Source organism: Pristiophorus japonicus, chromosome 11, assembly GCF_044704955.1.
Source record: "Pristiophorus japonicus isolate sPriJap1 chromosome 11, sPriJap1.hap1, whole genome shotgun sequence".
NCBI lineage: Eukaryota > Metazoa > Chordata > Chondrichthyes > Pristiophoridae > Pristiophorus > Pristiophorus japonicus.
The window spans coordinates 107,289,735-107,303,961 of record NC_091987.1 but is presented as its reverse complement, the minus strand read 5'-3'; the positions used below and the strand labels follow the sequence as shown (position 1 = coordinate 107,303,961).

Sequence of the window (14,227 nt, the reverse complement as noted above, 5' to 3'; positions counted from 1 at the left end):
TGTGTGACTGGAGCGAGTGTGTGTGTGCGTGACTGGATCGAGTGTGTGTGTGTGTGTGACTGGATCGAGATAGTGAGTGTGTGACTGGATCGAGTGTGTGCGTGACGGGATCGAGTGTGTGTGTGACAGGATCGAGTGTGTGTGTGTGACTATATCAAGTGTGTGTGTGACTGGATCGAGTGTGTGACTGGATCGAGTATGTGTGTGACTGGATCGAGTGTGTGTGTGACTGGATCTAGTGTGTGTGTGTGTGACAGGATCGAGTGTACGTGTGAGACTGGAGCGAGTGTGTGCGTGTGACTGGATCGAGTGTGTGTGTGTGACTGGATCGAGTGTATGTGTGTGACTGGATCGAGTGTGTGTGTGTGACTGGATCAAGTGCGTGTGTGTGTATGTGACTGGATCGAGTGTATGTGCGAGTGTGTGTGTGTGACGGGATCGAGTGTGTGTGTGTTACTAGATCAAGTGTGTGTGTGTGACTGGACTGAGTATGTGTGTGACTGGATCGAGTGTATGTGTGTGACTGGATTGAGTGTGTGTGTGACTGGATCGAGTGTGTGTGTGTGACTGGATCGAGTATGTGTGTGACTGGATCGAGTGTATGTGTGTGACAGGACCGAGTGTACATGTGAGACTGGAGCGAGTGTGTGTGTGTGACTGGATCGAGTGTGTGTGTGTGACTGGATCGAGTGTATGTGTGTGACTGGATCGAGTGTGTGTGTGTGACTGGATCGAGTGTGTGTGTGTGACTGGATCGAGTGTGTGTGTGTGACTGGATCGAGTGCGTGTGTGTGTATGTGACTGGATCGAGTGTATTTGTGACTGAATCGAGTGTGTATGTGTGTGTGTGACTGGATCGTATGTATGTGTGACTGGATCGAATGTGTGTGTGTGACTGGATTGAGTGTATGTGTGACTGGATCGAGTGTATGTGTGTGACTGGATCGAGTGTGTGTGTGACTGGATCGAGTGTGTGTGTGTGACTGGATCAAGTGCGTGTGTGTGTATGTGACTGGATCGAGTGTATGTGCGTGTGTGTGTGTGTGACGGGATCGAGTGTGTGTGTGTGACTAGATCAAGTGTGTGTGTGTGACTGGACTGAGTATGTGTGTGACTGGATCGAGTGTATGTGTGTGACTGGATTGAGTGTGTGTGTGACTGGATCGAGTGTATGTGTGTGACTGGATCGAGTATGTGTGTGACTGGATCGAGTATGTGTGTGACTGGATCGAGTGTGTGTGTGTGACTGGATCGAGTATGTGTGTGACTGGATCGAGTATGTGTGTGACTGGATCGAGTGTGTGTGTGTGACAGGATCGAGTGTACATGTGAGACTGGAGCGAGTGTGTGTATGTGACTGGATCGAGTGTGTGTGTGTGACTGGATCGAGTGTATGTGTGTGACTGGATCGAGTGTGTGTGTGTGACTGGATCGAGTGTGTGTGTGTGACTGGATCGAGTGTATGTGTGTGACTGGATCGAGTGTGTGTGTGTGACTGGATCGAGTGTGTGTGTGTGTGACTGGATCGAGTGCATGTGTGAGTATGTGACTGGATCGAGTGTATGTGTGACTGAATCGAGTGTGTATGTGTGTGTGTGACTGGATCGTATGTATGTGTGACTGGATCGAGTGTATGTGTGTGACTGGATTGAGTGTGTGTGTGACTGGATCGAGTGTATGTGTGTGACTGGATCGAGTATGTGTGTGACTGGATCGAGTATGTGTGTGACTGGATTGAGTGTGTGTGTGTGACTGGATCGAGTATGTGTGTGACTGGATCGAGTATGTGTGTGACTGGATCGAGTGTGTGTGTGTGACAGGATCGAGTGTACATGTGAGACTGGAGCGAGTGTGTGTATGTGACTGGATCGAGTGTGTGTGTGTGACTGGATCGAGTGTATGTGTGTGACTGGATCGAGTGTGTGTGTGTGACTGGATCGAGTGTGTGTGTGTGACTGGATCGAGTGTATGTGTGTGACTGGATCGAGTGTGTGTGTGTGACTGGATCGAGTGTGTGTGTGTGACTGGATCGAGTGCATGTGTGAGTATGTGACTGGATCGAGTGTATGTGTGACTGAATCGAGTGTGTATGTGTGTGTGTGACTGGATCGTATGTATGTGTGACTGGATCGAATGTGTGTGTGTGACTGGATTGAGTGTATGTGCGTGTGAATTGATTGAGTGTGTGTGTGACTGGATCGAGTGTGTGTGACTGCATCGAGTGTATGTGTGACTGGATCGAGTGTGTATGTGTGACTGGATCGAGTGTGTGTGTGTGACTGGATCGAGTGTGTGTGTGTGTGACTGGATCGAGATAGTGAGTGTGTGACTGGATCGAGTGTGTGCGTGACGGGATCGAGTGTGTGTGTGACTAGGTTGAGTGTGTGTGTGTGACAGGATCGAGTGTGTGCGTGACTGGATCGAGTGTGTGTGTGACAGGATCGAGTGTGTGTGTGTGACTAGATGAAGTGTGTGTGTGACTGGATCGAGTGTGTGACTGGATCGAGTATGTGTGTGACTGGATCGAGTGTGTGTGTGACTGGATCTAGTGTGTGTGTGTGTGACAGGATCGAGTGTACGTGTGAGACTGGAGCGAGTGTGTGCGTGTGACTGGATCGAGTGTGTGTGTGTGTGACTGGATCGAGTGTATGTGTGTGACTGGATCGAGTGTGTGTGTGTGACTGGATCAAGTGCGTGTGTGTGTATGTGACTGGATCGAGTGTATGTGCGAGTGTGTGTGTGTGACGGGATCGAGTGTGTGTGTGTTACTAGATCAAGTGTGTGTGTGTGACTGGACTGAGTATGTGTGTGACTGGATCGAGTGTATGTGTGTGACTGGATTGAGTGTGTGTGTGACTGGATCGAGTGTGTGTGTGTGACTGGATCGAGTATGTGTGTGACTGGATCGAGTGTATGTGTGCGACAGGACCGAGTGTACATGTGAGACTGGAGCGAGTGTGTGTGTGTGACTGGATCGAGTGTGTGTGTGTGACTGGATCGAGTGTATGTGTGTGACTGGATCGAGTGTGTGTGTGTGACTGGATCAAGTGTGTGTGTGTGACTGGATCGAGTGTGTGTGTGTGACTGGATCGAGTGCGTGTGTGTGTATGTGACTGGATCGAGTGTATTTGTGACTGAATCGAGTGTGTATGTGTGTGTGTGACTGGATCGTATGTATGTGTGACTGGATCGAATGTGTGTGTGTGACTGGATTGAGTGTATGTGTGACTGGATCGAGTGTATGTGTGTGACTGGATCGAGTGTGTGTGTGACTGGATCGAATGTGTGTGTGTGACTGGATTGAGTGTATGTGTGACTGGATCGAGTGTATGTGTGTGACTGGATCGAATGTGTGTGTGTGACTGGATTGAGTGTATGTGTGACTGGATCGAGTGTATGTGTGTGACTGGATCGAGTGTGTGTGACTGGATCAAGTGCGTGTGTGTGTATGTGACTGGATCGAGTGTATGTGCGTGTGTGTGTGTGTGACGGGATCGAGTGTGTGTGTGTGACTAGATCAAGTGTGTGTGTGTGACTGGATCGAGTATGTGTGTGACTGGATCGAGTGTGTGTGTGTGACTGGATCGAGTATGTGTGTGACTGGATCGAGTATGTGTGTGACTGGATCGAGTGTGTGTGTGTGACAGGATCGAGTGTACATGTGAGACTGGAGCGAGTGTGTGTATGTGACTGGATCGAGTGTGTGTGTGTGACTGGATCGAGTGTATGTGTGTGACTGGATCGAGTGTGTGTGTGTGACTGGATCGAGTGTGTGTGTGTGACTGGATCGAGTGTGTGTGTGTGACTGGATCGAGTGTGTGTGTGTGACTGGATCGAGTGCGTGTGTGTGTATGTGACTGGATCGAGTGTATTTGTGACTGAATCGAGTGTGTATGTGTGTGTGTGACTGGATCGTATGTATGTGTGACTGGATCGAATGTGTGTGTGTGACTGGATTGAGTGTATGTGTGACTGGATCGAGTGTATGTGTGTGACTGGATCGAGTGTGTGTGTGACTGGATCGAATGTGTGTGTGTGACTGGATTGAGTGTATGTGTGACTGGATCGAGTGTATGTGTGTGACTGGATCGAATGTGTGTGTGTGACTGGATTGAGTGTATGTGTGACTGGATCGAGTGTATGTGTGTGACTGGATCGAGTGTGTGTGTGTGACTGGATCAAGTGCGTGTGTGTGTATGTGACTGGATCGAGTGTATGTGCGTGTGTGTGTGTGTGACGGGATCGAGTGTGTGTGTGTGACTAGATCAAGTGTGTGTGTGTGACTGGACTGAGTATGTGTGTGACTGGATCGAGTGTATGTGTGTGACTGGATTGAGTGTGTGTGTGACTGGATCGAGTGTATGTGTGTGACTGGATCGAGTATGTGTGTGACTGGATCGAGTATGTGTGTGACTGGATCGAGTGTGTGTGTGTGACTGGATCGAGTATGTGTGTGACTGGATCGAGTATGTGTGTGACTGGATCGAGTGTGTGTGTGTGTGACAGGATCGAGTGTACATGTGAGACTGGAGCGAGTGTGTGTATGTGACTGGATCGAGTGTGTGTGTGTGACTGGATCGAGTGTATGTGTGTGACTGGATCGAGTGTGTGTGTGTGACTGGATCGAGTGTGTGTGTGTGACTGGATCGAGTGTATGTGTGTGACTGGATCGAGTGTGTGTGTGTGACTGGATCGAGTGTGTGTGTGTGACTGGATCGAGTGCATGTGTGAGTATGTGACTGGATCGAGTGTATGTGTGACTGAATCGAGTGTGTATGTGTGTGTGTGACTGGATCGTATGTATGTGTGACTGGATCGAGTGTATGTGTGTGACTGGATTGAGTGTGTGTGTGACTGGATCGAGTGTATGTGTGTGACTGGATCGAGTATGTGTGTGACTGGATCGAGTATGTGTGTGACTGGATCGAGTGTGTGTGTGTGACTGGATCGAGTATGTGTGTGACTGGATCGAGTATGTGTGTGACTGGATCGAGTGTGTGTGTGTAACAGGATCGAGTGTACATGTGAGACTGGAGCGAGTGTGTGTATGTGACTGGATCGAGTGTGTGTGTGTGACTGGATCGAGTGTATGTGTGTGACTGGATCGAGTGTGTGTGTGTGACTGGATCGAGTGTGTGTGTGTGACTGGATCGAGTGTATGTGTGTGACTGGATCGAGTGTGTGTGTGTGACTGGATCGAGTGTGTGTGTGTGACTGGATCGAGTGCATGTGTGAGTATGTGACTGGATCGAGTGTATGTGTGACTGAATCGAGTGTGTATGTGTGTGTGTGACTGGATCGTATGTATGTGTGACTGGATCGAGTGTATGTGTGTGACTGGATTGAGTGTGTGTGTGACTGGATCGAGTGTATGTGTGTGACTGGATCGAGTATGTGTGTGACTGGATCGAGTATGTGTGTGACTGGATCGAGTGTGTGTGTGTGACTGGATCGAGTATGTGTGTGACTGGATCGAGTATGTGTGTGACTGGATCGAGTGTGTGTGTGTGACAGGATCGAGTGTACATGTGAGACTGGAGCGAGTGTGTGTATGTGACTGGATCGAGTGTGTGTGTGTGACTGGATCGAGTGTATGTGTGTGACTGGATCGAGTGTGTGTGTGTGACTGGATCGAGTGTGTGTGTGTGACTGGATCGAGTGTATGTGTGTGACTGGATCGAGTGTGTGTGTGTGACTGGATCGAGTGTGTGTGTGTGACTGGATCGAGTGCATGTGTGAGTATGTGACTGGATCGAGTGTATGTGTGACTGAATCGAGTGTGTATGTGTGTGTGTGACTGGATCGTATGTATGTGTGACTGGATCGAATGTGTGTGTGTGACTGGATTGAGTGTATGTGCGTGTGAATTGATTGAGTGTGTGTGTGACTGGATCGAGAGTGTGTGTGTGACTGCATCGAGTGTATGTGTGACTGGATCGAGTGTGTATGTGTGACTGGATCGAGTGTGTGTGTGTGACTGGATCGAGTGTGTGTGTGTGTGACTGCATCGAGTGTGTGTGTGTGACTGGATCGAGTGTGTGTGTGTGACTGGATCGAGTGAGTGTGTGTGACTGGATTGAGTGAGTGTGTGTGACTGGATCGAGTGTCTGTGTGACTGGAGCGAGTGTGTATGTGTGACTGGATCGAGTGTGTGTGTGTGACTGGATCGAGTGAGTGTGTGTGACTGGAGCGAATGTGTGTGTGTGACTGGATCGAGTGTCTGTGTGACTGGAGCGAGTGTGTATGTGTGACTGGATCGAGTGTGTATGTGTGTGACTGGATCGAGTGTCTGTGTGACTGGATCGAGTGTCTGTGTGACTGGAGCGAGTGTGTATGTGTGACTGGATTGAGTGAGAGTGTGTGTGACTGGATCGAGTGTCTGTGTGACTGGAGCGAATGTGTGTGTGTGACTGGATCGAGTGTATGTGTGACTGGATCGAGTGTGTGTATGTGACTGGATCGAGTGAGTGTGTGTGATTGGATTGAATGTGTGTGTGTGACTGGATCGAGTGTGTGTGTGTGACTGGATCGAGTGTGCATGTGCGTGACATGATCGAGTGTGTATGTGTGATTGGATTGAGTGTGTGTGACTGGATTGAGTGTATGTGTGTGTGACTGGATCGAGTGTTTTTGTGTGACTAGATTGAATGTGTATGTGTGTGACTGGATCGAATGTGTGTGTGTGACTGGATCGAGTGTGTATGTGCGCAACTGGATCGAGTGTGTATGCGTGACTGGATCGAGTGTGTGTGCTTGACTGGATCGAGTGTATCTGTGACTGGATTGAATGTGTGTGTGTGTGTGACTGGATCGAGTGTGTATGTGCGTGACTGGATCGAGTGTGTATGTGCGTGACTGGATCGAGTGTGTATGTGCGTGACTGGATCGAGTGTGTATGTGTGTGACTGGATCGAGTGTGTACGTGTGTGACTGGATCGAGTGTGTACGTGTGACTGGATCGAGTGTGTGTGCGTGACTGGATCGAGTGTGTATGTGTGTGACTGGATCGAGTGTGTACGTGTGACTGGATCGAGTGTGTGTGCGTGACTGGATCGAGTGTGTATGTGTGTGACTGGATCGAGTGTGTATGTGTGTGACTGGATCGAGTGTGTATGTGCGTGACTGGATCGAGTGTGTACGTGTGACTGGATCGAGTGTGTGTGTGTGTGACTGGATCGAGTGTGTATGCACAATACCAAACGCATGTGCGTTTACACCATGGAAATGATCACAGTGAACATATTCCAGTGCTGACGAAGGGTCATCGACCTGAAATGTTAACTCTGTTTCTCTCTCCACAGATGCTGCCTGGCCCGCTGAGTGTTCCAGCATTCTCTGTTTTTCATTAGATCATACAGGACAGAAGGAGACCCATCATGTCTGTGCCTCTTCTTTAAAATAACTTAATCCCACTCCCCTACTCTTTCCCCATAGTCCTGAAAATGTTTCCTTTTCCAAGTCCAATTCCCCTTTGAAAGTAACTACTGAATCTGCTTCCACCGCCCTTTAGGGAGTGCAATCCAGATCACAATAACTCGCTGCTTGAAAAAAATTCTCCTCATCTCCTCCGTGACAGTTTTGCGAATTATCTTAAATCTGTGTCCTCTCTGCGCCCCCACCCCCCGGTAGATCAGTAGAACAATCCCAGCTTCTCTAATCTCCGCACATAACTCTAGTCCCTCATGTTTATTTGGAGAATTGAACTGACCTTGCACAAACAAATCTGCCTGTTGCAGTCCTTCAGTCTGGAGACTGCAAGTCACAGTCACGTTGTTCTTCAAGGTCACTGCTGAGATGACAAGTTCTGAAGTGAACATGTTCCTAATTGTATAATTGCGTTGTCCAAACTGAGAGTCTGTAACAATTGGTCCAGCCGGCACTATAGTAAGAACCGGTGTCTTTTCCATTATCCAGATAATAATAGACCATGGCCGAGACACTGTGCAGTTGAATGCAGCGTCAGTGTTAAGCAAAACAAAGGCGGTTTTTGGACCTTCTATGATCGTAGCAGATAAACACATACCTAAAAGGGAAATAGTTCATGTTAGATAAAAGCAACAATGAGCAGAGCAACAGATCGTACCTTGAAGAAAGGAGAAAATTGGCAACGAAAAGCCTCTTGGCTTTCAAGCGCTACACAGTAGTGCTGTACTCATAAATTTGCCTCAAGGGAGGACTCTGCCTCTGGATTCAGTATGATAACGACTTCAAATGGGATATGAGTCTAAGCAGGCCTCCAATGTGTGCCTCCTGTGTCATACAGCTAGGTATGGGCCAAGCGTGATTCTTTTCTTTTAAAAAAAGGCTTGTACATACACACACAAAGGGCGAGAAACTGGGCCATTTTTATGGTGCACGGGAGCGGGGGACTAGTTGGCGCCCCCACCCCCCGCCCCCCCCCACTCTGAATGGTGAGGCCCCAAGTTCTCCTGAGCCTCGGGCCCCATTTCAGTGTTGCCGGACGAGGCGTTAAGAACCCACCGGTGAAGAGCACTTCAGGGTTGGACAGCTGCTAAGGGCGGCACTCGGTTACGTGTTGTTAGGCCCCAGGTCACGAATCGGGTCGGCGTGCGCCTCGCCTCGCCTGTCCTTACCCAAAATGGTGGATGGCGAACATCCGGCTGGAAATATGGCGCGCGCTTCCTTCCTGCCATTCTGGGGCCTTAGTAGTCTGAACCGTGCCTGTAAACTGCTGCTGTGCAGAACAATGTCTAGGCCAATGGCTCTAGGGAAATGAGGGAAATTTATCCCATTCTGTTTGAAAAAATTAGCTTAAGAGTCGAACTTGAGATCAGATCAGCCATGATCTTACTGACTGGCTTGAGGGGCCAAATGGCCTACTCCCGCTCCTATTTCTTGTGTTCTTATGTTGGCCCTTTTAGCGATACCCTTTAGTGCCTCCGGTGAGAGGGGCTAACGAGACGCGAAACACTTTTCGCCTGGTGGGGATGGGGGGGCGCTACTGGATGCCACAATATTGCACGGGAGTTAGCGGAGGTGCTGCCAAGGCAATCGGCAACCGCCAATTATATCATCACCGTGAGTGGAGGCCCCTTAGCGCGCACACCGAGCCCCTTCCGCACCGCGAACCGGGCCTACATCCGCTCGCGGGGCGGAATTCAAGGGAAGGTCGCGAGCTGCGCGCTATCACCTTGGTAGTTTTGTCAACTCTCGGGTCGGCCCGACTTCTTCACCCCTTGCGTGGTCCGAGCCGCCATCGTGCAGCCTGGCACTCCATTTTGGGTGCCGGGCTGCGGCCTCAGTACCTCGCTGCCCTGGCAGTGGAGGCCATTAGAGGCCATGCAGACTGAGCAGCGGCCCTCCCCTTTAAGCAAAAGGGAGGGCCGTTGAAACGCGTCACCGCTACGTGGACCATCGCCCAGGACTCACCGCAAGAGGAAGCGGAACGCATGAGATTGCCCTCCACTTGATCGGAGGGGCGGGAACCACAATTTTGCGGCTGGGGTGGGACCTCTGCCCCGTCCCGAGCCGGTTACCACCATCTATCGGGGCGCTGGGGAATTTCTCCCTCTTAGACTTTAATGAAAAGCTAAGTGAAGAAAAACAACAATAAAACTGAAACATTCCAGTGTGTTGAGCGGCAGAGAAGTGACGATTCAACGCTAGGATTATGTTTTCACACTGGTTGATTTGTTTGAAAGATTGATGTATTATTGGCCGCCACTTTGCCCAACATTGTCACAGCATTGTCTCCTGGGAAGTCATCATCATCTGAGGCAACCCCTCGAAATCGAGGAAGACTTGCTTCCACTCTGCAAATCAGTTCTTAGGTGACTGAACAGTCCAATACGGGAATTACAGTCTCAGTTTAATGGACTACCAGGAATCCAACAATCTTTTTGGGCTCTCTATCATAATGATACTCTGGGTGTGGAGAGAGCTATACTGTCTCTCTATGTATGTGTGTTGACATTAATTTTTTTTAAACCAGAGTAGACAGACCTGAGCCAATCTGGACAAAGCCATATTCTGATTTTGTTTTTCTAAATATCCAAGCCATCACAATTGGGACTAGTATTTAAGATTTGGTGATCTTCAAACTCACTGCAGCATCTCTCCTTCACAGCCGTATCCTCACTTGCTACTAAGCTCTTGCGCTAAGCACCTCGAGTCCCGTCGTCGAGAGCATGCAGAAAACAAGCGCAAGCAGCGGAAGGAGCGTGCGGTGAAGCAGACTCCCCACCCACCCTTTCCTTCAACCGCTGTCTGTCCCACCTGAGACTCGAGGTGCTCAGCGCAAGGGCTTAGTAGCAAGTGAGGATATAGCTGGGAAGGAGAGATGCTGTAGTGAGTCTGAAGATCACCAAATCTTAAATACTAGTCCCAATTGTGATGGCTTGGATATTTAGAGAAAAAAAATCAGAATATGGCTTTGTCCAGATTGGCTCAGGTCTGTCAACTCTGGTTTAAAAAAAAATAATGTCAATGCACATACATAGAGAGACAGTATTGCTCTCTCCACACCCAGAGTATCATTATGATAGAGAACCCAAAAAGATTGTTGGATTCCTGGTAGTCCAATGGTGGGCATGCCCCCAATGCCTGCCAGGGCCTTTGGATGGGTATGGACCCAATGTTGGTGGCTGGAATTGACTACAATAGTAGCGGGATAGCTTTCTTTACTGATAGGTATGTGTCTGGATAGCTGACGGTCTGCTTGGGTGGTGTGCGTCTGATTGTTGACAATGCAATAGCACATGTATACATCTGAAGCAATGGGTACTGAAATGTATCCAGTTTCTGGAAGGCTAGGAGAGGCATGCATCTCCTGCTTGTGTGCGTGTGTAAATCCATATCCGTTCAAGAAAGTTCTTCTCATGTAACCCATTGACCCGAAATTTCAGAGGATTGAAATTTTACAAATCATGGAATGGTTACAGCACAGAAGGAGACCATTCAGCCCGTCGAGCCCACACTGGCTCTCTGCAAGAGAACTTCAGCTAGTCCCACTCCCCCATCCTCTCCCCGTAACCCTGCAATTATTTTTCCTTCAGATACTTATCCAACTCCCTTTCAAAAGCCATGATTGAGTCTGCCTCCACCACCCTCTCAGGCAGTGTATTCCAGATCATAACCACTCGCTGCGTTAAGAAGTTTCTCCTCGGGTTGCCTTTGGTTCTTTTGCCTGTCACCTTAAATCTGTGTCCTCTGGTTCTTGACCCTTCCGCCAATGGGAACAGTTTCTCTCCATCTACTCTGTCCAGACCCCTCATGGTTTTGAACACCTCTCTCAAATCCTCTCAACCTTCTCTGCTCTAAGGAGAACAACCCCAGCTTCTCCAGTCTATCCACATAACTGAAGTCCCTCACCCCTGGAATCATCCTGGTAAATCTTTTCTGCACCCTCGCTAAGGCCTTTACGTCCTTCCTAAACTGTGGTGCCCAGTTGAGGCCGAACCAGTGTTTTATACAGGTTCATCATAACTTCCTTGCTTTTGCACTCGACCTCTAATTATGAAGCCCAGGATCCCATATGCTTGTTTAACCCTTTGCTCAACCTACCCTGCCACCTTCAATGATTTGTGCACATATACTCCTAAATCAGCAGCCAAATTTATTCAAATGCTCATGTCATTTAAACATACAATTTCAGAAGCTTTTCATAATATTACATTTTGATTCAGTGCCCTAAACTGGCACTTTAAAGTGGTAACGAGGGAGTGCTGCACTGCCAGAGGTGCCAGCTATCAGATGACACATTAAACCGAGACCCCTCTCAGGTGAATGTAAAAGATTCCATGTCACTATTCAAAGAAGAGCAGGGGAATTCTCCCCAGTGTCACAGCCAATATTTATCCCTCAACCAACATCACTAAAACATATTACCTCCTCATTATCACATTGCTATTTGTGGGCCTGAGGAAGAGAGTGTTCGAAGATCAGGCCCTCAAATCTAGCACCAAGTTTGTGGTCTATGGGGCTGTAGTGATAACCGCCCTCCTGTATGGCTCAGAGACGTGGGCCATATACAGTAGACACCTCAAATCGCTGGAGAAATACCACCAGCGATGTCTCTACAAGATCCTGCAAATTCCCTGGGAGGACAGACACATTACCGTCAGTGTTCTCGATCAGGCCAATATCCCCAGCATCGAAGCACTGACTACACTCGACCAGCTCCATTGGGCAGGTCACATTGTCCGCATGCCCGACACAAGACTCCCAAAGCAAGCGTTCTACTCGGAACTCCTACACGGCAAGCGAGCCCCAGGTGAGCAGAGGAAATGTTTCAAGGACACCCTCAAAGCCTCCTTTATAAAGTGCAACATCCCCACCGACACCTGGGAGTCCCTGACCAAAGACTACCCTGTGGAGGAAGAGCATCCGGGAGGGCGCTGAGCACCTCGAGTCTCGTCGCCGAGAGCATGTAGAAACCAAGCGCAGAAGGCAGAAGGGGCGTGTGGCAAACCAGTCTCCCCACCCACCCTTTCCTTCAACGACTGTCTGTCCCACCTGTGACAGAGACTGTAATTACCGTACTGGACTGTTCAGTCATCTGAGAACTTACTTTTAGAGTGGAAGCAAGTCTTCTTCGATTTCGAGGGACTGCCTATGATGATATAATTTGTGGGAGCTTGCTGTGCACAATTTGACTGCCATGTTTCTTACATTACAACAGTAACAACACTTCAACAGCACAATCATTGTCTGTAAAGCGCTTTGGGACATCCTGAGGTTGTGAATGGCGCCATATAAATGCAAGTCTTTCTTTTAAGTTAAGTGAGTGAGTAATAAGGTGGCAGATGGAGTATAATGTCGGGAAATGTGAGGTTATTCAATTTGGTATAAAGAATAGGAAAACAAAATATTTATTAAATGGTGAGGACCTATTAAACGTTGGTGTCCAGAGAGATTTAGGTGTCCTCCTATAGAAAAAACAGAAAGTACGCATGCAGGCACAACAAGCAATTTGGAAGGCAAATGGCATGTTGGCCTTTATTGCAAGGGGGTTAGAGTAAGGGGGGCCAAAATTGGCCCTTTGCTTAAGGCCCGTTACCAGTGGAAAGCGGTGTCCACCCTGCGGAGTGCAATGGCCACCGATTTTTCGTGTAATGGCCACCATTTTTTAAAATCGGCTCCTGCGGTATCCCGGCGGTGACCCGTTCCCCCACCCTACTGTTCTGCTGCTGCCGATCTGTGCGTCATCAGAGCGCGCACCGCCAATGTTTCCCCCCACCGACGGCGAAATTCCGCCAAGTAAATCTTTCTCCCATCGGGCGATGCCAAAAGCTGCTTTTCTCAGGCGGTGCAGTGAGTCTGTGGCCTTCTAAAATGGCAGTGCAGCTCCCATTAAAGGGGAGGACGCACTGCCACTGCCACCATGTTCTTTTTTTGTCGGCCGACTGCCATGTCGGGCCGACAATTATGTCCCCGGGTTCAGCCGAGCCGCCAACAGGCAGCCTGGCACCCTCTGAAACCGCCCTCCCATTGTGGCCCAGTGGACCGAACTTTAAAAATCGCGCAGGCTCTTCCCTTTAAGTGAAGGGGAGAGCCGTGGTGACGCGGCTCCATGATGATGTCATCAGCGCTACGCTACGCTGATGACTGATAGCGGCGGCCACTCCCCCCCACCATACTTCCGGCCCGCCAGTGAGCTCACCGCCGCATATCCGCCCCCATTATGACCAACTTCCGGTCTGCCGGAAAAAGAAAGCCAAAGAGCTGTGCACAAATTGGCTTCCGTGGTTCCCACATTACAATAGTGACTAAACTCCAAAAAGTACTTAATTGGCTGTAAAGTGCTTTGGGACGTCCGGTGGTCGTGAAAGGCGCTATATAAATGCAAATCTTTCTTGTCCTTTTTTCGTCTTATTGTAAAGTGCTGACTATTGCACAGTTTACTCACCCAAAGATATGCTGAATAACGTAAGAATTATTCTGACAGTCCCCATGATGTGCAAGAAGTCACATCTCAAAGGTTGCGGCTGAAATGAGACAAATGTAGATTATTTTTAAAAAATAGACTGACTTGCACGAATTAATGTTCAATTTTAATGCTTCTGATTGTCAAATGCTGAAAGGCCCAACAACTCCCTGTTGGTTCACATCTGTATCTGAAGACGTGCAAGAGAAGGACTTTGTTCTGTTCATGCATGACCAAATGCTAATGAATCGCATTCCTCAAACAGAGTGGCAGACAAGTATTGACCAGCGTGCACCGGTATCCGAGCAAGTCTCTCTGCAGTAGAAATTGGATAGAGTAAAG

General features: G+C 48.9%; 1 protein-coding gene across 1 annotated transcript in view; it reads right to left on the bottom strand.

Moving 5' to 3' along the window:
- Positions 1–13,934, bottom strand: part of LOC139275562 (immunoglobulin superfamily member 5-like) — a 54,314-nt gene extending 40,380 nt beyond the window's left edge. The window contains exons 1-2 of the mRNA XM_070892732.1: positions 13,868–13,934; positions 7,709–8,023 (exon numbers count right to left, since the gene is read on the bottom strand). Coding sequence (XP_070748833.1) covers positions 7,709–8,023; positions 13,868–13,913 — 361 coding nt within the window. The 5' untranslated portion in view covers positions 13,914–13,934. The remainder of the gene's footprint in view (positions 1–7,708; positions 8,024–13,867) is intronic.
- Positions 13,935–14,227: the final 293 nt, after the last annotated feature.